Source organism: Cheilinus undulatus, linkage group 21 (assembly GCF_018320785.1).
Source record: "Cheilinus undulatus linkage group 21, ASM1832078v1, whole genome shotgun sequence".
Taxonomy (NCBI): domain Eukaryota; kingdom Metazoa; phylum Chordata; class Actinopteri; order Labriformes; family Labridae; genus Cheilinus; species Cheilinus undulatus.
The window spans coordinates 6,585,895-6,610,522 of record NC_054885.1 but is presented as its reverse complement, the minus strand read 5'-3'; the positions used below and the strand labels follow the sequence as shown (position 1 = coordinate 6,610,522).

The 24,628-nt window shown below is 39.4% G+C and overlaps 2 protein-coding genes across 3 annotated transcripts in view; one reads left to right on the top strand and one right to left on the bottom strand.

Annotated features, from left to right (window-relative positions):
* Positions 1-5,256, bottom strand: fmc1 (formation of mitochondrial complex V assembly factor 1 homolog). Its single transcript, XM_041777977.1, has 2 exons — positions 5,094-5,256; positions 1-603 (listed from the first exon to the last, which is right to left on the bottom strand). Exons 1-2 carry the CDS (start codon positions 5,220-5,222, stop codon positions 400-402), a joined length of 333 nt encoding a protein of 110 aa, XP_041633911.1. The 5' UTR covers positions 5,223-5,256; the 3' UTR covers positions 1-399.
* Positions 5,257-7,079: 1,823 nt separating this feature from the next.
* LOC121503574 (glutamate receptor ionotropic, NMDA 2B) overlaps positions 7,080-24,628 on the top strand; it is a 276,993-nt gene continuing 259,444 nt past the window's right edge. The window contains exons 1-3 of one of the 2 annotated variants that reach the window (XM_041778041.1): positions 7,080-7,158; positions 7,466-7,544; positions 9,593-9,731. The gene's annotated coding sequence lies outside the window, so the exon portion shown is untranslated. Of the gene's footprint in view, positions 7,159-7,465; positions 7,545-9,592; positions 9,732-16,931; positions 17,205-24,628 lie in introns of those variants that run through there. The other variant, XM_041778042.1, reaches the window with a different exon arrangement.

The window sequence follows — 24,628 nt, the reverse complement described above, 5'->3', positions numbered from 1 at the left end:
TCCAACAGCGATTTCGATTTTAATTGGACAAATAGATACAATTAAATTACAGTCCTTGAGAGCAATTGCTTTGCTGCAGAGCAGTTGGAAAATTGCAGTATAGAAACAAGAAATTACATGTGTGGAAACGCTGTAGGGTAAACTACATTTACAGCTAAACACATAATTTTAGCTTTCATTATTCACAGTTGCGTCAAACACCATAGGATCACTTTGTTGTCACATTTTCTTCCCTTTGACGGTTGGTGCTGAACACCACAACAGATGAAGTTCCCTCTCAGCAGTCCATGACAGCCAAACCTCGATCCTGCCAGCCTCCAGTCAAATATTTGTCTGCATGTTTGGATCAGCTGTAGAAAAGTCATTTCTAAAGAGAAAGTTTTCCTCCCTCTCACGTCCTCACTTCTCCCAGCCTTTACCTCCGGGCTGAGTGGGCAGCCTGAGCCCGACCAGGCCGGCCACCTCCTCGGGGCTGCGCTCCCCCTTGCCGTGGTAAAGGTTGTGCAGGATGAGGTGGTTTCTGGTGGACGTCAGCAAACACAGGTATGTGTGTGCATCATGGTGAGCTGCCTGCTGGGCGCGACAATACCGTTCTCCCGTTACCTGTGGAAACAGAAAATCTCAGTTAGGGTTATGACACAAGAATTCAATCTATAATATAATGCAATTAAATAAACAATATTGATACCGGCTTTGATACCACGGCAACAAGAAGAGAAGTCCGAGACGGGGCAGCAATGCAACATAAAAACAAAGTATGCTTTTTACTGCTAGCTTCAAGACTTCAGGATAAACATAAAGGCAAGAAAATGTGATGGTAAACACCCTCAGCCCTACCTGCACAATGGTGGGTATCAAAGAAAGGACCAAACTCTTCCTTTAGCCTTATCCTACTTTTGTGAGATTTTTTTTTTATGTGCGTTGATATGTATATTTGTGCAGATTTGTACAGTTTAGGAAAGGGCTTGAAAATATTTTCATCTGCCAAAGCGAGGTCTGGCAGAAAGTTGGCAACTATTGCAATATTGGGTAATTTCTTGTTTTTAATTTCCAGAAAATTGGACGCAAACTCCAGAATCCTGTATACATAACAGATAGAATGCGAATAATAAATTCTAATCATAAAAATAACAGATGCATCACTTTAGACGCATGTAATTAAAAGGTAATGCTATTTTGACAAATTTCATAGAAATGGTGTTCCACAGGGCTCAGTACTTGGTCTACTCCTTATTCCATTAACATGACTAGGTTACAATCTAGCATATAGATAACCACAACTATCTGGGATGCCAAGACAAGCTTTTGATGTGGTTCTGATTAAACTGCTACTTTCCTACAGCTATGTCCAAGCTAGCAGCTACCGCGGCAGCAGCTATTGGATTCAACAAAAATCATAAAACAAGGGACTCAGGACAAAATCCTGGCTGGGATTAAGGTACAGTTGTGTTTATGTTTGTGAGTGGTGAAAGTACATATGATCAGTGCAAGATTTGATTTATTTTTATCTGACACACCTCTGTTATGAAAGAGATGTAGTTTCTATAGAGCTTCAGTCACATTTTGATGTCATGGCTTACAACAATAACAGTGACTGTTTTCTTTTGAGTCGCGGTATCAAAAAGTACCAAAATGTTTAAAACCTTGATCTAGCTGCAAATCAATTCATTCCTCATATTCTTGAATGAATCTCATAATTCAGAGACAAATAGAGCAAATTTTTAATCATCTGAATAATTCCATAGAAGTATACTTGATTAAAAGTGTTTGGATTTCCATTTTCTTGTTTAACTTTGGTCACTTAAATTCACATAACATTTACTGTGAAAAGCCTTAAGGTCTAGCTGGTGGACAACATGGAGCCCTGCAGAAACTGTGCATATTTTGCAGCCTTAGCTGCCATTAAATTATTTTCCTCATCAAGTGGAGCAGCTACATGGACAGTGAGCATTCGGTGCAGTCCCTATAGAGTTTGACATATACATTATAATGCCTTCGGGTTGTTTCCGAGCTGGGACAAATACACACTGACAAGCAGGAGTTGCTTCTAGCTGTTTTGCTTCAGTGAGTGCACATGCATTCAACCACCCTGGTGAGCCATGTCCTCCCAAGCATGAACGATCCGAGCTTTAAGCCTATATGCCCAACAATCCCGTCCCTTCATTTGAACAGGCAGCTCGGGAGTGCAGAGAGACAAACAGGATCATGGGCACTTAGCTGGACGTGAGGGTTAGAGCAAGACTGATTAATGCAGTGCCTTAAATGCAAATAGACTTCAGATCTTTTTAGATTTTGATACTTTCAAAATAAGACTCTTTACTTTTATTACTGATATTGAAAGGTGCCAAAGGTTGAAAAATGTTAGGACCTTTAGTCATATTTTGACAAAAGGCTGCCATGAGGGGAAGGGAGAGAGCTCTGTCTAAACAAGCACAAATATGTCACTGAAACACCACCAACGAACAGAGTTTATGCTGTTTAGACAGTGTGCATAAGTTTATCTTCACTTTGCTAATAATCAAAAACATTTCATAATACTGGGTTGATTAGCTAGTTAAGATCTTTTGAATACACCAAGTGTTTTACATTTTAGCAATAAAACAATACAGAAGTTTAAAGTCCAGGTATTTAATCAGAATTTAACCAAAAGATGCTGCAAAACAAAGAGAGCATTGTCTACATTGTCTTATACCACAAGAATCAAAACAATGCAATCTCTATTATTTTACTTACCAATAGTATAAAAAAGAACTAAAGCTTTAAAGAAAATCTGCATTCTTTTCTTTAGACAGTTGTGTAGAAGACTGAATCCATCAAGAAAAACTAATGCACGATACCTAACTTGCACAAAAACATTGGGAATACCAACATATTGCCATAGTTTTGAACACTTAAAGTGTATAGGAGTTTGCCTGCATTTCCTGCAATTAAAAATAAGAAATTAGGGTTGCAAATAGCCAAGGGGTTAGGCTGTGTAACATGCACATGGGCAACCAGGATTCAAGTCTTGTCGGTGGCTTCATTCCCAAGTCTCTCTCATACTCCTGTTTCTGACGTCGTCCACTGTCCTCTCTCAATAAAGGCATAAAAAGTCCAGGGTACTATATCAAAGTTAAAACCAAAGTAATTGTTTTCTCCAGCTGGTAACTTAGACTGATAAATGAATTTATCAAGTAAGTTCAAGCAGGAATATTGTTTCATTTGCATTCATCCTTTCATTCATTAGTAATCCCTCACTCACGGTTCTCCCTATTCTTGCTCTGGTATGGGCATCTACTCAAATTCTGAGTCAGTTGCTTTCTGCCACGATCGTTCTCGATCCAGTCATCCTGCTCCTGTCATAATTTAAAATCTGTTCTCCTCTTCTCCACAGTCTCTTGTCTCAATGAGACAGCTGCAACCCTCCTCCACCCCAGCCACCTCCTTTACATCTCATCAATGTTCAGGTTCAGCTCATGTATGCCATCTTACATCACTTCATCAGCACCTCCAAGTCTTCCCATCGGTGTCCAGCTCATCCATGCCATCCCTTAATCACTATCGCCAACTCATCTCATCAGTGTTTGGGTCAAGTTCCTCAGAGGACCACTTCTCACCTTATCCTACATCCTTCCACCGCCGCCATCACCAGTGTCTAATCTCCATAAGAGGGGGTATCCTACCCTACTGTCTGCCTCACTACCCCTCCAAAATCATAAAGACGTCACGATGGAGTCTCTCCTCATAAGACATTTCACATGTCCAAACTTGTAAAATAAATCATTAAGAGTCCTATTGAGTCTCTCCTGATTGAAATATATATTTACTGAAAAATTCACACATCAATAAAGAAGGTGGAGGTACAACTAGAAAAATCAAAACATAGCTGAATTATCTTTGAATTGTTTTGCTGTCTGGAGCAATGTCTCTGCTCCTCTTTCATGTTCTATTTGCATCTTTTTTGGTACAGTATATTTATTTTTGAGCTTTTCATGCCTTTATCTGCAAAGAAGGACTGTGGCCAGAGTTGGAAACAGGGAGAAGAGAGTTGGGGAGAGCATGCAGGACATGGCGCACAACCCAATCTCTAGGCCATCTGTGTCCCTACTGACATATTTTAAAAGTTATTACTGAATTAATCAAGATACAGAAACAGCTTTTATTCAGCTGCCAACTTTAACATATTTTTTTCACTTAAAACTATTGATTCAGCACCATTTAGGCATCGGCATCATTTAAAAAAGTATTGATTTAGTATCAGTATGGAAGAAAAATCCAAACGCAGCCCAACCCTACTGTTCAGTCTCACAGGCTCCAGTGTCTTTTTTGGATTTGACAGTCAAATTAATCATCTTTGAAACATCTGAGTTTTAAACTTTGATATGATTCTGGTAAAAATTACAATAATTAGTAAGAAAAAACACAAGTCTTATGCACTCTGTATTGGGTAAGTTCTCGTTTTCATCACCACAAATTGCACACAACCTCCTTCGCACTGCCAAAAATGCACAAAAACATTAACAGCGTTGTGGTGTGTTGGGACTAACCTTACATATTTTTACGATCTATGCATTTCCTGTATTATTAAACAGGGCCTGTCCCTTTAAGTCCCTCAAGTTATGGTACTATTTATATTACATGGCAGAGATTTCAACGTTTTAAAGGACTTGATTTAAAAAAAATCGACAAATACGAACACCTTTGACAAATGGGGGCACTCCAAACAACTACAGCAACATCCATTACATAGTTTAAGTCATCTTTCTTATGTTCTGGGGTGGGAGTGAACATCATCTTCGGCGTGTCTACACATGCCAACGCTCGTTAGCTACTTGCTAATGTGTTAGCATGTCCTTCTGCCTCACAGTCACCTTGCTTTGAAAAGTTGCCATTAAATTTCAAAATATCCAACTTAACATCTCAACAGTGTCATGCTGGAGATTAACTAAACTGTCATGTCCATGACTGACCGAATAGCGTACAGCAGCTTTGTCTGAATGGTAATAAAAGTGACATTATCATTCAAGACTTGGTATGATGGCTAACGCTAGCTTCTCGTGCTGTTTGTTATGGTAGTTAGCCACGTTAGCTCCACGAGTTGGAGATAAACTCACCTTGTTCTTTCGAAACTGGTCCATTACATAACCATATGCCAGGGAATTTTTATAACCTGGTCCCTGGATAGCTCGTAACTCCTTCAGTATTCCTCTACAGACTCGTAACGGTGATGTTAGCGCTGCCATGTCTGAAGACTGTTTTGATTGTGCAGCGCAGGCAGACAGGCAGGCTTAATCAAACACAGCACAGTCGATCACACTATAAATCCTGACCACAGGGGGGCGGTGTCACACAACAATAATACTATTCTTTTATATTATGAATGTAACAGTGATATTATGTTCTTCCAGACTGATTTTAAACATGGATTTAAAATGTTATGTGAGACTAACATTACAACAATATTATATATTTAACAATATAGTATTATATTACAATAATATATTAAATTCCCAAAAAGTTGGGGCACTGTGTATAATGTAAATAAAAACAGAATGCAATGATTTTCAAATCTTGTAAGACCATTTCTCATTCACAAAGTAAATAAACAACATATCAGATGTTAAAAGGAAACATTTTACCATTTCATGAAAAAAAAATGTCTGAGAAGTGAGGAGACCAGTTGATGGAGCTTTGGGAGAAGATTCTAGCTGTTCAGCAGTCCTGGGTCGTTTTTTTTTTGCCAGATTTTTCATGTTATTATGCTTCGGATGTTTTCTACTGGTGAAAGGTCTGGACTGCAGGCAGACCAGTTCAGCACCTGGACTCTTCTATTGTGAAGCCATGATGTTGTGATGAATGTGGTATGTGGTTTAGCATTGTCTTTCTGGAATAATCAAGGCCTTCCCTGATAGGAACATCATCTGGACAGGAGCATAAATTGCTCTAAAATCTGCTTTTCAGCATTGACAGTGCCTGTCCAGCTGCCCACACCATAGGTACTAATGCAACCCCATACCAAGAGATGCAGGCTTTTGAACTGTGCATCACCCAGAGAAGACTGAGTGTTTCTGGATCATGTTCACATATGGCTTTGTCATTCATGACAGCCTTAACTGTTATTTATGGATGGCACAGCCAACTGTGTTGACAGACACTGATTTCTGGAAATAATATCTTTTGATATTAAATACTGTAGATGCAGGGAAATTTAAATTCTTCAAATTTTTACATTGAGGAATATTTTCCTGAAATTATCCACACTTTTTAGCAAAAGTTTTCCACAGATTAGTGAACCTCTGCCCATCTTTACTCCCGAGAGACTCTGCCTCTCTAAAATGCTCTTTTTATACCCAGTCATGTGACTGACCTGTTGCCATTTAACCTAATTAGTTGCAAAATGCTCGCCCAGCTGTTTTTCATTAGTACCATTTACTTTTCTGGCCTTTTCAAATTCAAAATGAGCTAATATTTTTCACAGAATTTTATTATGTCTAAATTTCAATATCTAATAATTTAATTATGTGCCTTTATAGATAGAATATCGATTTGTGAGATTTGCAAATAATTTCTCTCTGTTTTATTTACGTTTTACACAGTGAACCAACTTTTTTTGGAATCGAGGTTAAGTGTTATTTAAAAAAAAAAAACCATAAGGACAACCTTTTGCTCTTAGAGTTTCCTCCGTCATATTTGTTTTTCAGTTGTGTATTTTAAGCTTACACAGTTCTTTGGCTAACTGAGGTTATTTTAATTTATTAAAAATAAAACGTTTTGATTATTTGGCAAGTATTTTATTTATGGTCTGAAAGGAACCACAATATTTAAAAATTTCAAACAGATAAAGGATTTATAAATAAAATCCACCAGGGTTAAGCATTAAAAAATCTTGAAAACTCTTTTATTAAATCTCGAAATTATATAACATATCCATTTCCTACTGTTTCTTATGTCCATTCATCTATTAGTGTCTTTGTATTGTCAAGCAATGATTTTTAAATAATGAAAACACAAACATACTAACTGGGTTTAACAGTATTTTATATCGTTTTAATTGTATTCTAGTCGAGCTTCTAATCATGAACAGCTTTAATGTCATTATTAATCACGTAGCTAGCTTTACCCTGAATTTCATACCAAACGCACTTCCTCCCTCCTCCACTCACGATGGCAGGTGAACAGGTATCAACTGTTACACAAATACCGCAGTATTTACTCTTTAAGTGTGTCTGAGAGTGTTCAGAAAAGCAGTAAATTCATTAAAGCACCGAAAATTACATTTAATAATTTTTAAACACTTCTGAAGCAGCGAACGTTTCTGCTAACACTACCCTAGCATGCTAGCTAACCTCCTACTTGTGCTTTAATAACGTTAGCTAACGCTGCATTGACGTGGATAAGGAGCTACGTGGATGTACGAGCTGGTGACCTTTTTTTAAACGCTGAAAGTACTGGTTTAAAACCAGTAAATTTTATTTTATACCTCCAGCTCAGCGTGCTGTATCCGGTTTGTGGATAAAACTGCGGAAAACTCCAGTCCTGTCAGTTAGGAGGTGAAGGAGACAGAGGTAGGTGACTTTGCTGAGATCAAATAAATAATGTTACTTTTTCAGCTTTAACACAGTCTGGGTTGGTTTTAGGGCTTTTGAAACTCAAGAAGGACCATTTTAGCAATCCAGGAAAGTGAGCAAAGCATCTATTTTCAGGTAACACAGCCAGAACTGTTTTACATCTACATCCCAAATTTTAAAAAAAGTTGGAGCGCTGAGTAAAATGCAAATATAACCAGAATGCAATGATTTGCAGTCTCATTAACCAATACTTTATTCACAACAGAACATAAACAACATATCAGATGTTGAAACTATTTCATGAAAAATATTAGCTCATTTTGCATTTAATAATGATAGCAACACATCTAAAATCAGTAGGGACGGGGCAACAAAAGGCAGAAAAAGTAAGCAGTACTAATGAAAAACAACTGGGAGAGCATTTTGCGACTAATAAGGCTTAACTGGCAACAGGTCAGTAACATGACTGGGTATAAAAAGAGCGTTTTAGAGAGGCAGAGTCTCTCAGGAGTGAAGATGGGCAGAGGTTCCCCAGTCTGTGAAGAACTGTGTTTTAAAATTGTGGAATGATTCCTGAAAATAACTCTCAATGTAAGATTGCAAAGACTTAAGAATATCCTACCATCTACAGTCCATAATATCAACAAAAGGTTCAGAGAATCTGGAGAAATCTCTGTGTGCAAGAGACAAGGCTGAAGGTCAGTATTGAATGCACATGATCCTTGTGCTCTCAGGTAGCACTGAATTAAAAACAGGCATGCTTCTGTACTGGAGATAACTGCAAATGTGTGCCAGGACAAAAAAAAGTGACAAAAACTCTATCTACAGAAGCCCTAAATGGACATACAGCAATTTTATACATGTATTTTGTTGTAGTTTTTCCTCTGTTAAATGATCTTTTTCAAGATTCCTACCTATTTATCTCCCTTTTGTTGGGAAATAAAGCTGATTTACCAAAGATAACAACGAAATTCTTAGAGAAATTACCAAACTTTTAAGATATTTTGGGAAAATTGAGTAACTTAAGATGTATGCATGCAAATCCTTCTGCAATGATGTGCTTTTCTAAATGTTTTTTTTTTGTCCAGTTTCTTTGTTCAATATGTTTTGCTATTTAGGGTCTAAACATCAACATTTTTAGGAGTGTTCTTTTGTCTGCATGGTGTAATGGTAGCTAGGAATACTGATGAATAAAAAATCATGAAAAAAAATCAAGATTTTTTTTTATTTCTCTTGAGAAGGAGGTGGTGGGTCCTGATGCCTGACCAGTTAAGAACCACTGGTAAAATGTGTGTAATGCTTTGGTGAAATTATAATCTAAATCGAGAACTACAGGAGGTATAAACCACCTCTGAACAGTTTTTATCATGACAATTAGTTTTGATGTCAGTCTGTATAAATGCAGCAAAGCTCCCTCTAGCCCCCGCCTTATGTGGGGTGAGCCAACATGAGTCCGTAGTCGTTGCTGGATATCTACTAGTATAGGTGCAGGTTTTAATATGACATCACACTGAGCACAGATTCTGATCAAGATTTTGTTGGATTAATTCATGTTTTGTGTGTCAGTAAAAAACCTGGAGTGTGCAAAACCAACAAGTGTTTTTTTTTTTTACAACAGAAGCTAAAGTGCTAAACATGCTGACAGCTCAGCCTGATTCATATTGAACCAGTCCATGCACAGTGCTTTACTCTCTAGCTCACATATTTTATTGTATTTTATGCATTACTTGATGTGATTTTGTGGTTGCCTGTCTTTTGTTGTTTGTTTTATTGCATGTGAGTCACACAGAGCTTTTCTCTCCACTGATTCCCCATGGAGAGTAAAGTAAATCTAATCTAGTTCAATACCATTCAGTGGAGTAATTTTGGAATAGCTGATGCCTCCATTCTTTTTGATTTAAGTCTCGTTTAACTCATCCTGTGTTCATGTGCCTCAATCTGTTCAAATCTGCAACAGTCCAGAACAAATGCAGGGTGAAAATACTATAAATATGCCTTTTATGTTCATGACTGTACAGTAATTCTACTTTTACTGTACTTCTCAGACTCAGGTCCAAAGATGCCTTTGGCTGACGTCAAACAGAGCTTCTGCACTGAGTCAAGAACTGTTCTGCGTGTTTTGATGGAGTCATCTGAGATCAGTGAAGGGGGGCAAATGCTGCACAAAGGTCAGCGTCATTTCAGGTAATTTCTTTTTTGCCTTTTTCTCCATTTGATTATTGAGTAGAGCTGAATGAACATGTTCCACAGCCACATGCACCCCAGCTCTGAGTGTAATTTAAAGCTTGATTCTGAGTTAAGTAAGAGCTGTTTGCAGAGGAGGCAGCAGGGATTTCAAGCTGACTTTTTCAGCATTCTGACTTTGACTACTCAATATTTATGTTTTTCTCTTCTCTCCTCATTTTAAAACTTTAACATAGTCAGAGAAGTTTGGACTTGTTTGTGGGAAATCAAAAAATCTTACAGCTTATTCTAAAACACTTTTTTGTAGAGCTGTGAAACAATCACATTTTAAAATCCACGAATACGTGCTGGATTCTGAAAGTTAACCCTGATTAACAAAGTTTAGATCACAAATGAATTGTTTTATTTTGCTTTTTTGTTCTGCTAAATTAACTATTTTACACTGTTCAAAATTAGCAGGAGTGCATGTACAAAATGACTCACTGACGTCCAGGGATCTCAGGTTACACTTTTCAGGAGTTCACATTTAATTCCTCTGTTTTACTAACCCATTTAATTAAAAACTTGGGCTAAGAGATTTTTTTGAGATACTAACTCTTGTTATACTTTTACTTTGCGATTTGCAATTTTTTTTTACTTTGCAATACCCCTACAAGCTTGGGGTAATTTATCCTGTGTTTGGGAGAAAACTTTCTTTTATTATGAAATAAAAAAGGAAGTTGTGGAGGTAACTGCAGTAACTTGACCGCAGAAATAAAGAACTGGCTACTGATGGCAAAGTATAAAAAATTGTACAGTGCCTCCTGCCAAGATCAAAACCTGCTTTTATTTTAAAATAAAATAAGGAGCTTAAACATGGAAAACAAATCATGTTAAGAATATTATCCCATTAAAGCCTGAAAACACAAATTATAGCCAGAAAATTCTAATTTTTTGGAGCTGAAATGTTTGTTTTTCTTTTACTGAAATTTCGAAAATCAACGTTTCCATAAAATTTAACATATATATTTTTTGTATCTCATTTTATAGTGTAGGTGTTTTTGGAAACTCATAATCCACTTGAGGGCATTTTTATCATTTATCAGATTGTATTGGGAAGGTTTTTTTTAGTAATCTATGATCATATTGATTAGAAAGAGGTATCATAAAAGTATGCTGCTATTCTTCTATGTTATCTCAACCAAAAAGCATACAATTAGTTAAATAAAAAATGAAATAAAAGATTTAATGCACTAATTTTAAGATTTAATCTGAGTGTGTTAAATACATAAATGCTGAAAGCCCTACTTTTATGTAATCATGTTCTATTTTTTCAAGATTTTAAGACATTAACATGAACACAAGGTTGGGAGAAGAAACCAGAAATACTTGATAAACACATATAAAACAGATGACAACCCTATAAACAAAGATAAATGGAATATAACAATAAGAACAGAAATAACAGCAGCAGCCTCACTCTGCTCTAATACCATTTCATATTCCAGGTTTACAAAGCATTATGTCTTTGTTTGCAGACCAAGTGAAATGAAATGTGTTAAATACTATAATAGACATTGTCGCTGTTAATCCTGATTACAGACACCGAGTAAAAATAGACCTAACTGTCGTTAACCTGAGGATTAATCTTCATCTAAACGTGATGCAGCAGAGACGCAGTCTGACTCTGAAGGACGCCACCTATCTCTCTGTACGCTGCTACCTTTGATTTAGACACTCTCAAGCTGTCATCTGTCGCCATAGCAACACTGAGTTTAGCTCAGGGTGAGATGCAGAGAAAAAGGATCAGCCTTTTTTTTTTCCTACAACACAGATGTGATTAATACTCTGTCTGATGTGTTCATAAGTAAGACAAGATTGATGTGTGCAGAAAGAGAAAGACTTACATTTGACTCGTACTTCACCTGCTTTCACGTTGGCGCAAAGAAAGAGAAACTAAGAGCACAGTGTCATTGGCTTACCAGAGTGTTGCCAAAGTTTTTGAAGTATTTAGACCGTGTGGGAGTTAGCCTGTAATTTCTAACAGTCAGAACAGAGGAAACATCAAATATCAGGTGTGTTAGACTTTTATTTTCATGCCTCTGTGCGTGAAAAGTCAAAAGAAAATCTAATTCTTCTGTTCTGTGGCGGAGATGGATTTTTTTGCCCAGTTTTTTTAATCAACCATTGTTTTCATCTTTCTGTTTCTTCAATTTAGTAACAGCAATTCACATATTTAGCGATTTTATTGCATTTAAATGATGGTGACCTTAAGGTGGAATTAAATCCTTTGCAACCCATAGCAACTGCCAGACTTCACATTATTTTAAAGCAGTAGCTTTCACATAAACACGTAGCTTATATTAGGGATGGAAATTAACTACTTTGTCTACGCGCCACTGTGGCTGGTGGATTTAAAAACATGCCAGAAATTTATCGTTTACTACTGGATTTATTTCACTGGCAAATACCATGAAGGCTTTGGCCTATGATATAGTAAACATGGCTGGGCAGGGGTTGGAGCGGCTACGGTTTTCCAAGTTGTCCACCTCATTAACTAGACCCTCATTGTCATGGCCGCATTCTGAGCTTGCATGGATGCAATTTCGTCTTGATTTGTGCTAATTCTCTCTTCAGGTTCCGTAACGTGTGCTGTCACTGCTCTAAGTTCATCCTTTACTCCTTGAATTGCATATAACATGTAACCGTTAAGTCTTTCTATCAAGTCTTCCTTCATTGCTTCGATAGCGGTCAAGATATGGTCGGGGCCAGTTGCCGTGTTAGCATACATAGCTTCCTCTAATTTAGCAGATTTTTTTGACTGTTTTGATTGTCATGGTGACATTTAGAGCTGCACATTGCCCTCGGCGGTGAAATATATGGCTGTCAGGTAGTTTAGATGCCGGATTTTTCGAGTTTGACGGAGAGGTCCAAACACAGCGCCATAACCAGAAGTCCCAGTTGTAGACTATTTAATAGAGTAAATATTTTAACCAGAGAAAACACTGACATGCATCCTGATTCACTCATAAATAGGAAAAAAAAGTTTTTTTATAGACTAGTAGTTTATTTTTGTCCGCTCTGATTGTAAGGCTTTTAAAAACAACAACAACAAAAAAATATTTCACTGGTAAATGACCAGGGACTTTTATTGTGAAGACCTAAACAGAAATAGAATGTAAGATAAGATAAACTTTTATTAATCCCCAATGGGGGAAATTTGGTCATCACTGCAGCTCAACAAGAGACAGCAGTAGCGCTCCTTCACAATAGGTGGGTGTAACAGTCTGCTACTGAAGGAGGAGGGTCACCGCAGTGTCGCGTAGAGCAGTGGTTCTCAATCTTTTCAGCCCGCAACCCCCAAAATAAAGGTGCCAGAGACCAGGGACCCCCACTGTACCTTAAGATGGATAAAAAAACGACCCCATAGTTGAGAACCCCTGACACAGAGGGTGAAATGGGTTGTCGATAATGGATGCCAGCGTAGCCAACATCCTCCTCTCACCCACTTCCTCCACAGAGTCCATGGGACAGTCCAGGAAAGAACTGGTCCTCCTAAGCAGCTCATTCAGTCTCTTTCTGTCCCATAGAAGAAAGCTGATTCCACCACAGTAGTAAAATGTCTGGAATGGAGTCCTGCACACTCCAAAGGATAATGTGTTGAATTAACTAAGCTTTAACTTATTACTAATTTCCGACAGCACTGTGAGGAGTTACGGTAGCTAATTTAAGCCATGTAGCATGTTTTATTTGATTATCATGGCTTTAAGACAAGCGAGACGTCAGTTTATACCTGCAGCAGGTACAGATGTTATGGAGATGTAGATCCACGTTGTGCCTGGCTCAAGCCTGCCACTGTAAACACAGCTGCTCCGCAAGATTATTATTAGACTAGCAAACAAAATTAAAATCATTTTAATCAATTGAAAATAAAATTAAAACAAGGCTTTGGTGGCAGGCCAAAGGCTTTTAAAATAGAATAAGATTACAGACAAAATAGCCTTTGTCTTAGTCTTTGACACTGAGGCGTCCGTTTTGATTTGTCTCAGGCACGTTGATTAACTTTTTGGATCAGTTTGTACATGGTAGAAATCAGAACTGGATTCCTTTTTTAAACTGTATTCTTACACCTTTTCTAAAGCGAAAGGGGACTCTGACTGATGGACTAATGAAAGGGTGGCACAAAGTTTAGGCGCACTCATGAGTGATTAGCATGTACTTACATGTGCTAACATAGCTCTAGCAATCCTTTCCACTACAGCCTCTGGCATTAAAATAAATATGTTGGTCAGACAAACCCTTAACTCACCCTTTTGTGTCTCACCCCTGACAAGTGTCACATCTCTTTTCTTTGCAGATAACAGTGCCAAGTGTTCAAAGTGCAAAAATAAAAACACTCTTAATTCTGAAGCTACTTTTGTGTTCTGAAAGTACTGAAATACTTAGACAAAAAAAAAGCCATCCTAAGCCTGGATGAGTGGCACCACACATTTTTTGATTTCCACAAAGTGGTCTTGTTTGATTCAATACAGTTTTGCCACAGTTTAGCACATTTAACTCAGATCTCTTTTTAGAGATCCAGATCTTTTGGCTCAGCTTAGTAGAGCTGTATTTTTTGGCTCCCAAACTACTTTTCATTTGGTCCCAGGTTGGCTTTTTAAATGTGGATTAAATAATGACAAAGGATGGAGGAAAGGAAAGTGGCACTCAAATGGGAAGAAGAGCTGTTTCACAGAGCAGGCTCACTCATGAATGACACATCATTACTCAGTCTTTTACCCCACAAGTTTACTCGGTTGATAGTACACCTCTGTTTTCAATTAAAAGCATGTTTACAACAAAATAAGGATTATTTTATATATTAAAGGGACTCAGCTAGCCTCTTAGCTCACTCTTCAAGACTCTTGTCCCCCATCATGACTGAATAAATTGTCATACTGATCACTTCTAAGCCAAGCAAATCAGTAAAACTGTGGTAAAAAATCACCTTTCTTTAAAGTGTAGGGATCGTACTCAATGTATGTAGAAATTTTCTGATGATAACTGCAGTGAAGAGGTCCATATAGAGCTCCTAAGTGCTAACTTTTCTCTGTTCTTTTCATTCTTAATGGCTGTCCTCCACTTCCTGTCCCCATCAGGCATTCCTGCCTCATTGGGATCACATGATTGCAAACAGCCTATTACAGAAAAAAAATAGAAAAGCACTCGGAGAGCGCAGACCTCCACCATTAGCCCTATCTCCCAGTAGTGAAGAATCCTTTAAAAAATTCCTGGATCCGTCCCCATGTGCCCCCCACCACAGCATTCGCTAATTACTCCCTCCCTGGTGGGGTGGAAACATGGTGAGGCAAAGCATTGGCTTCGCTACAGGTAGACTGTCATGGTGGAAGCATTGCCTGCTGGTGCCAACAGATGCACTGACAGTCTCACTCATGGTCTCACTGCCAGACTGGAAGTCATGGCAGAGGGTGAATATTCCTCTATTCCGCCAAGCATTGTGAGTATTCTCGCTACAGTTGGCTGTCTTTCTCTCTGTTATGCTCCAACTCGTCTCCTCGACCGGGCGTGCGTCTTTCAAACGCTATAAACTCCAAAACTTTGAATAGAAACACACCCAAAATGCTGCTGGGATACAAGTTAATCGTGTCCGCCATCTCCTGGTGTAAAGTGGTAACAGCGCAGACCTCCGTCGTTAGCCCTATCTCCCAATGGTACAGGATCCTTTAAAAAAAATTCCTGGATCCAGATGGTGATCCGGATCAGTCACAAAATCTAATCAGTTTTTCCTTATGCCAGTTCTGACATTTCCTGAAAATTTCATCAAAATCCGTCCACAACTTTTTGAGTTGTTTTGCTAACAAACTAACAAACGAACAAACCCACCTGATCACATTAGCTCCTTGGCAGAGGTAACAACACTTAAACTAGGGATGAGTGTAGAAATGTGGTACTGACATGGTCTTGGTACCAACACAACTGATACCTACCGGACTGTATTACAACACAGATAACAACTCTGTGCGACTCATCATCAGCCAAAATGAAAGGCGTGCTCTCCACTTTTCCTCTTTTTTTTTTTTTGTAAAGATTTATTTGGGGCTTTTTTTTGCCTTTATTTGACAGAGGAGGACAGTGAATAGAAACAGAAACAGGGACAAGAAAGTGAGAAGAGACATGCAGGAAAGAGCCACAGGCTGGATTTGAACCAAGGCTGCCCATGTACATGGGGTGCACCTTAACCACTAGGCAACCCCTCTCGACTTTTCTTATCCCATGTTCTACTGCCGTCTTTACTAGATTTTTCTGCAAATCATTCACGAAACCCAATACAACTTTTATTCTCCTGCCGGCTTTCAGCACACTTTTTTCTCTAAAAAGTATCGGTTCAGGCGCAGATTAGGAACTGTATATATACCGTATAATACCCATCCCTAACTAAAACTAATAAAAGCTAAATTAAAACAAAACATTTCTGCTAAGTTATAGCTGAACAAAACGAACAAATTAGCAATAAAACAAATAAAAGTGCAGTTAAAATTGAATAAAAACTGATAGAAAATTCCAAAATTATTATAACCCTACTGATCTGGCACAGTTGGTCAGTCTAGTCTGCCTGGTTCTGCTCTCAGAGCAGGATAACCAGTAAACCTGGGTTTAAACTATGTTGATTTGTGTCACAGATCGCTTGTTGATGTACTACTTTTGCTGGTAGGTCCAGCAAATTCCCTTTGCACTGGTGGGTTGTGGAGCTTCTTTTCCAACACTTTACAAATTTGATGTCTTTGTCCTCATTGATGCATATAAAAGATAAAAAAGAACCTGCCTTTAAAAATGTTAAACTGTAGGTCTATAAAGCCTCAGACTGGTCAGACCCTGCTCTTCCAGTGGTTCCAGTTATCAGTGATTGACAGTAGGGGGAGCCAGTCTCTTATCAGTTTCTCACCAGTTTGGTTCCTCGACATTTGTTGGAAGGCACCTCTCTCTCTCTCTCTCTCTCTCTCTCTCTCTCCCCCTCCTCCCTCTCTCTCACACTCTTTCAATGAATACTAATGCAGCGTGTGGGCCCACCTCCCTTCCTCCCATCTTTTTTCGCAGGGATGGGCGGGAGAGGGGAGACAGAGCAGCTCAGTATCCTCGCTCATGAGGCAGCCAGCGCTTCACTCGCAGCAGAGCCCAATGCCTTTTTTTTCCTCCCACCGGGCAACGTTGCTGAGACTTTGTGTTGCCGCTGCAACAATGTCCAACCTGTGTGAGTGGCGTGAGCTTTCAGAGCAGAGTTGAGGGAGAGGAGAGGACGCCCGTGTGCTTTTTGTCATCTGGATGGGAAGTGTTTTTTTGGGAGGAGAGACAGAAGAAAGCAGCCGGGGAAGGGGAACAACTGGCAGCAGCCAATCCCCCCTTCCACCCTCAGACTGGAGACAACGGAGGCCACTGGAGTATTTGCTTTTATCTTTCGTTTTTTGTTTTTTTTTTTCCTCATCGCGCTGCTGGGAGGTGCTTTACCTTTTCATTTGCTTGCTCTCTCGGTCCTCTGTCTTCTCATCTATTTCGCCATTTACCTGGTCAACAATTTCTTCTATTTATGAGCCAGACAAGGAGGGGGGAGAGAGGCAGAGAGACAGAGAAAAAGAGAAAGAGAAAGGCGAGGGGGATTTTTTTTACCCCCTTTTATTCTCTTTTTTTTCTCCCCTTCATTCATCCTCCCTTTCCTCTCCATCGCTATCACTTCCAGCCTTTTCTATCCCTGTGCAGCCCACGCTCCCTGCTCCTCCTCCCCCCTCCACTCCGCTCACTCAGTACATTTACATGCACTTAGAAAAGTCGCATTGGTTCACTAAACCTGACTTCTAAAATGCTCTGAAATCTTGCTAAACTGAACCTCTCAAAGTCAGACTAAGGCTGAGTTAACGTGATTTACTCTTGCCTGAATTGGACCCGAACTGGACTAGGCATTCCGCACAGCTTCCTTGCAAGATTTTGACCCGGAAGTCACGCAGCATGCATGCTTAGCATAGCAGAAGCTGCGCCGTTTTCTACTTTTAGATATCGGCACAAGGTAGACACCTAATGTGCATCATTTTGGGCTAATTTGAATTTCAACTGCAATTTAAGCTCATGAAAACAAGATAATCATGAGTGAAGGATTACTGTGCTACATGTAGTTTTGTTTGCAGGATTTGCCGTGTGTTAAAAGTTTCAGCTTTTTGGTATAGTTGTGCTTTTTTACCCTTCTTTAATGCTTTTTTTCTAGAGTAAGCTGCATGTGCTGCAGATGTAAAATCAAGCAATTGGGTTCTATGATCGAAAAGTGATTGTGATTATGATTTCTATGATAATCGAGCAGCCCTGGCTAGTTGCAAAGTTTGTCCATGCTTCACCTTTCAACATGCATTCAGTTAGCTGATGGCTAAGGGGTTATATCGCCACCTAACAGGGGCATCGAAGGATGCGCTCGCTCACTGCAACAGCCAGCTAAATGCCCTCACCGTGCATGTAAACGTACTGACCGTCCACCTTTAACTTTGGCTCCTTTTTTGACTCCACTTGTGTTGTAATTTCCTTACTTTAGAGACATTTTAATTGGCTTGCTTGTCTTTTCTATTTATGCCTTTTTCACTTTTGTACCTTTTTCCTATTTCCTATTCCCCCCTTCTCTTTTTTCCTCCCTCCATCCTATGCATCTTTTTTGGCCGATTCTTAATTCTAACCATAGGTAGGTCGACTTAGTGTTTAGTGTCTGTCTCAAAGTCTTTGTTTTCTGTGTATGCGAGGTGTCTTGTGTGTGGGGTGCACATACATTCAAACACTCCGGCCTGTAATCTGGCTTTGGTACGCCATGAATCCCCTCCCATCATCCGGCACTCAGCTGATTCTCTCCTCATGCCGTGTCATCCTCGCATCACTCTCCCCCTGCATACTCTAATCTGTGTTTTTCTCACTTTGGTTTTCGCCCACAGTGACTCATCAAGCACGCACCTTCTCCAGGCATCATCACAGACCACATCTTGTCATTTTCTATGTTGCACAAAAAAAGTGATCACACACTGTCCTCCTTACATGTCCTTTTGTTTCCAAACCCTGCAATAAATTCTGTTTCTATGCATCCAAGCCTTCGTTTGGTGTTTCTGAGGTGAAGGTCAAACTGATTGGAGGCCTAACTCAAGAGCAACAGTGCTCTGTTGTGGCAAAGCGGATTTCCAGGCCGGCTCTTGTCCATTCTGTCTGGGTGTCAACTGTGTTTATACACTCCGCCCGCCGCCTTCTCTCCCCCTGCCCTCTTTTCCTCTCTCTTTTCTCCCTCTCTCTCTCTCTGTCGCCTATCTTTCTCACTCTCATCTCGCAGACAGACTTACACAAGCACTCAAAGAGAATGGACTAGGACAAAAAAACCTGCCGAGGATTTTTCTCCCCTTTTTTTCCTTCACCATCACTTTTTTCTCCAACTTTGCTCTTTAATCGTCTTTTTGTCCATCTCATTAATTCCATTTTGTTTCGTCTAAAACATCTCCTGTCCCACCACTCACACGTCATCTTGCATCAGAGAGGATTCGCTCTTTATTTTTGCATTTCTGTGACGTACCACTTCCACTGTAGCTCCATTTATTTATTGACATACAGAGATTATTCATGAACAATTCCTTTGCATTTCAGGGAATATTATCACTGGGAAGAATTTAGCTGACTGCAAAGAGAGTGAATAATTTGGTGTGATTGTGTGTGGAGTGTGAGGCAAAGCAGCAGACAGATGCATAGAAAAGTGAGAAACCACACAACTCATTTCTTTGTCCATCTCCTTTGTTTATATTTCCACCTTTTTCCTGAAGGAGATTTAATGCCTCTCCTCTTCTGAAGAGAATGGGAAGTGGGACTTTTGACCAGCTGCCACCCTGATAAAGGCGCTCTGGATTTAGCTGTTTTCCTGTGGAATTACCCTTTAAATCCTGGATTCGATCCCTTATGAAACAAATTAACAGTCATTAAAAACTGTCCTAATCTGGACTTTCTTTTTCCACTTCTTTTTCTAACGGACTGAAGCTGATTTCAATATTTCTTTTTCCAACTATTGAATCTTAATGGGATTTCACTAACGCGGATTAAAGACTCAAGCAACATCTTTGTCTGTTAGTTGATGTATTAGCCGAGATTCTTACTATTCCTCCAGCCTCCAAAATCCATTAAAATCAATATTTTCTAATGTTAAGGTTTGAATAGGTGAGTACAGCGCTTTAATCCACACATGCTAATGCTCTTGCATGTTTTGGATGATGATTAATTGATGATATTTATCTTATCTTGCATCGTCAGGCCACTTCTTCTGCATGCGTGCGTGTGGGTGTGCATACATGTCCTCAAGTAGAGTAGAAATGGATTTTCCCCTTACACTTCTGCACCGTTTATCCTTCATCACAGCTGTAATTCAGTTTTTATTCATGTGATTTAAGGTCACAAGCTCGGATCTGATCATGTGTGATAATGGCAAAATTGTACGAGTCGTCTCCGCCTGATGGAGAAGCCACTTCTGCCCATCAAATCACCTGCTCAGAGCGGCACTGCACTCTAATTTAAAGGCAGAGGAGTGTGTGAGTGAGTGTGTGGTTTAAGCAGAATATAAATGGCTTTTTTCCTCTTACACTTCGGCACCATTTACCCTTCATTTCAGCTTTGATTCAGTTATTATTCGTGTGATTTAAGGATCTGCTCATGTGTGATAAATAGGGCTCTTAATCATTTAAGTTGCAGTTAATCACTGATTTTTTTATAGTTAAACAGGACTAATTGCATTTAAAACATGTCTGAAATTCTACTATTTTGCATTTCTAAACACAAACATTTAAGATCATAATGAGAATGTGGACCAATTATTTTGAGTTTCTTGATTTGGGGCTCAGTTGAAGTCAAAGAGATGTTAAAGTTATGGCATTAATGGGATCTACACTGCATCAGTGAGGTCTGAAACCATGACTTAGCACCAGAGGACAGATTTAAAGTGCTTATAATGCCAAATATGCTGTTTTACAGTGTTAAACATTAGTAGGAGTGCATGTACAAAATGACTCAGTGATGAGTGCTTTTCAAGAGTTCACGTTTAGTAGTATTCTCCGTTAGAAACCCAGCTAAGGTTCACCAAAACATACATTTAAGATCATTATGAGTATATGGAGCAATTCTTACGAGTCTCTGATTTAGGGCTCAAACCAGGGGGACCCTGGGGGTCCAAGAAATCTTTTAAAATAAATTATTAAAGTCATGCCATGTCTTTCAAAGACAAATAAATATAGGGACCACAGCGACAAAACAACCAAACTAAACCAATGACTCCCACATAAGTTAGCTTTGGGCCAGTAAAAACTCAGACATGATTGTGAGATATCACATAAATCTACCACTCGTCCATGGACATGGAAGAAAAACATGAAATTATACTATTTTGCCTTTCATAACACATCTGAAGCAGTTTTGCAATATGAGTTCTTAGGAATTTCTTGAATGAAGTCAAAGAGATGTAGTATTTTTAGTTTGCTTTTTTACCATGACTTAAAGGTAGGAGACAGCTTCAACTTAGTTAAACATTAGCAGGAGGGCAAGTACAAAATGACTTAGTGATATCTAGTGATCTTATGCTTTTCAGGAGTTCATGTTTAGTTGCGTTCTCTGTATTAGTAACCCAGTTTAAGCCACCCATCAAGCTAAAAGCAAACTTTTTGAGTCATTCTTTCTAGTTTTTCACAAACCCATTATCCTTTTTTACATGAACTACTTGAGGAATGACCTTTTATTTTAGAAATTTAGCTCAGCTATAATTATGGAACATTGATTGCAATATTTCAATGGACGAGTAATGATGTTTGAGCATCTTTACACAACGCACTGCTGATGAATAAAATACAGTTACACTGCAGTTAGAAGAGTATAAACATGATAAATAAACCCATGAAAAGAATCTGGTGTGATAACCTCTTCTGCCCCCCAAACCATCCCTGTATAGTCCCACTCTGTGAGAAATGCTGCTTTTACTCTATAATTTGTTCTGTCTTGAGATAGAGGTATGCTCTTTCTGTTGTGGTTAAAACCTGCCCTTATATCAGAAGAAAATAAGGAACTCCTGGTGCATTTGAAGTAACATTATCTAAAAAAGAACTTGCTACTGATTTGAAAGTAAATGAAAATGGCTAAAGTGGAGATAACGTCTGAGTCCTTCACTAAGCTAAATGGAAACGAGACATTCAGATGTGCTGTGGTGTCCATTATTGTACAAAAAGACTGTGTTGAGTAGCATCCAGCTGCTCCTCCACTGCAGTAGCAGAACTACAGTGCCCAATAAAATAGCATATGATTGGAGCACAGATGGCCTAGCAGTTAGGCAGCCTGGGTTCAAGTAGGACCAATGCTCCTTTCCTGAATATCATTCCCATCTCTCTCATCCCTGTCTCTGACTCAATCCACAGTTCTCCTCTGTAACAAAGGCATCAATAACTCTAATATCAATCTTTTAAAAAAACATGATGATGCAATTTAAAAAAAGTGAATGCTTTTATTTTCTATCACAATTAAAGATCGTTTGAGTCGTCTCTGTTGCCCATGGTCTGAGCAGCTCTGTGCTTAAGTCAGAGAGGTTTAAGTAGAATACAAACAGTTTTCTCCTTTTACACTTCTAGTTCTTTATTCCAGCTTTAGCTGCGTTTTTATTCATGTGATTTAAGGTCACAAACTCGGATCTGATCATGTGTGATAATGTAAAAATTGTACAACTTGTCTCTGCCTGATGGAGAGGCCACGTCTGCCCATCAAATCACCTGCTCAGAGCGACTCTGCACACTTATTTAAAGGCGGAGGAGTGCGTGAGGACTATATAGTCAGATCAATAAAGTAATCTACACAAAGTGACACAGCACGTTGCCCTTTTCTCAGTGCAGTTATTTTGATCTGCTGTTATTTCAAAGAGAGACACAAATTGCTTTCATACCAGCAGAATGTCACTTTATCTCCTCTGACGGAATGAAATCTGGACTCTGTGTGAGCAGCAAAATCACACATACACGTGCAGACCCTTCATCCATCCGTCCATCCATCCATCACAGCTGCAGCAGCAATTGACCTCTTTTGTCTGATTAACTTTCCTATCATTCAGCTGGCAGTAGTTTGGATTTATACCGCGTGTGCACGTATGTGTGCAGAGTCAAGGTTACAGCTACATACCTGTGAAACACACCTGGGACCCGCTCTCATAACCGGGGACCATTACCCATTCTGCTTGCTGCTCTCAGCACACATGTGACCCCTGAAGGCCCTCTGCAGATGGGCTCTTTAGCTCAGGTAGTCGGTCAGAGCTGTCACAGCTGCAAAATGGATGCAGTGACCGGCCGCTGTCTGCAGTCTTTTTACTGTAACCAGTATAGAAATAGACTGAAACAGTTTTTATGAAGAGGTGGCATACATGCTACTGTAATGAAGTTATTCTTGTCATTAAACAAGAATGCAAACAACAACAACAGAAGTCTTATTCATCCTATACTGAGTATTTGCTTTTTTTAACCACCAAAGATGAATGCAAACTCCTGCAAACTTTCTGAAATGCATGACTGCAATGATTGCCAGCTTTTCAGTGCAAATGAGACAAATTTTCATGGATGTTCTGACCAAAAAAGGCAAGCAAAGATGACAGCACTGTCTAAACTTTGATAGAAAGCTGCCAGTCTATTTGCAAAAATGTAGACAGTGCGTTCTGTTGTCCTCAAACAAAAGATGTAGACCTTTCTGTTTAATATTTAATCCTAGTAATCCTCTTGCAGCAGCTTTACATTGAAACTAAAGCTAAAGACATGTTTCTATGTAAAAGCTTTGCTACTTTTCAACACTGTAGATCAAGAAAATAACAGAGCTGTTTTTGTTTTGGAGCATATGCTAATGAAAAGCATCAAGTGTAGTACATGCTGGTGATATTTTCTTTTCTGGTACCAAATATTGCTGGCTAAATGGTATTCAACAGAGTATGCACTGTCTTAATTAACCTGAATGTTAATTAATTGAAAAAAAATGTAGACATGCTGTCTCAAAAAACACGTACAGTACTGTAATTCATTGCAAAGGTGTTCTGTTGGGTCTAGGACTCTGTGCAGGCCAGTCGAGTTCATCCACACCAAACTCTCTCCTCCATGTCTTTATGGACCTTGCTTTGTGCACTGGTGCACAGTCATGTTGGAACAGGAAGGGGCCATCCCCAAACTGTTCCCACAAAGTTTGGAGCATGGAATTGTCCAAAGTCTCTTGGTATGCTGAAGCATTCAGAGTTCCTTTCACTGGAACTAAGGGGCCAAGCCCAGCTCCGGAAAAACAACCCTACACCATAATCCCCCCTCCACCAAACTTTACACTTGGTACAATGCAGTCAGACAAGTACCATTCTCCTGGCAACCGCCTAACCCAGACGCGTGATTCGCCACTCCAGAGAATGTGTCTCCACTGCTCTAGAGTCCAGTGGAGGCGTGCTTTACACCACTGCATCCGATGCTTTGCATTGCACTTGGTGTTGTATGGCTTGGATGCAGCTGCTCGGCCATGGAAACCCATTCCATGAAGCTCTCTATACACTGTTCTTCAGCTAATCTGAAAACCACATGAAGTTTGGAGGTCTGTAGGGATTGTCTCTGCAGAGAGGTGGTGACCTCTACGCACTATGCGCCTCAGCATCCGCTGACCTCGCTCCGTCATTTTACGTGGCCAACCACTTCGTGGCTGAGTTGCTGTCGTTCCCAATGGCTTCCACTTTGTTATAATACCACTGACAGTTGACTGTGAAATATTTAGGAGTGCGGAAATCTCATGACTGGGTTTGTTGCACAGGTGGCATCCTATCACAGTACCACGCTGGAATTCACTGAGCTGCTGAGAGCAACCCATTCTTTCACAAATGTTTGTAG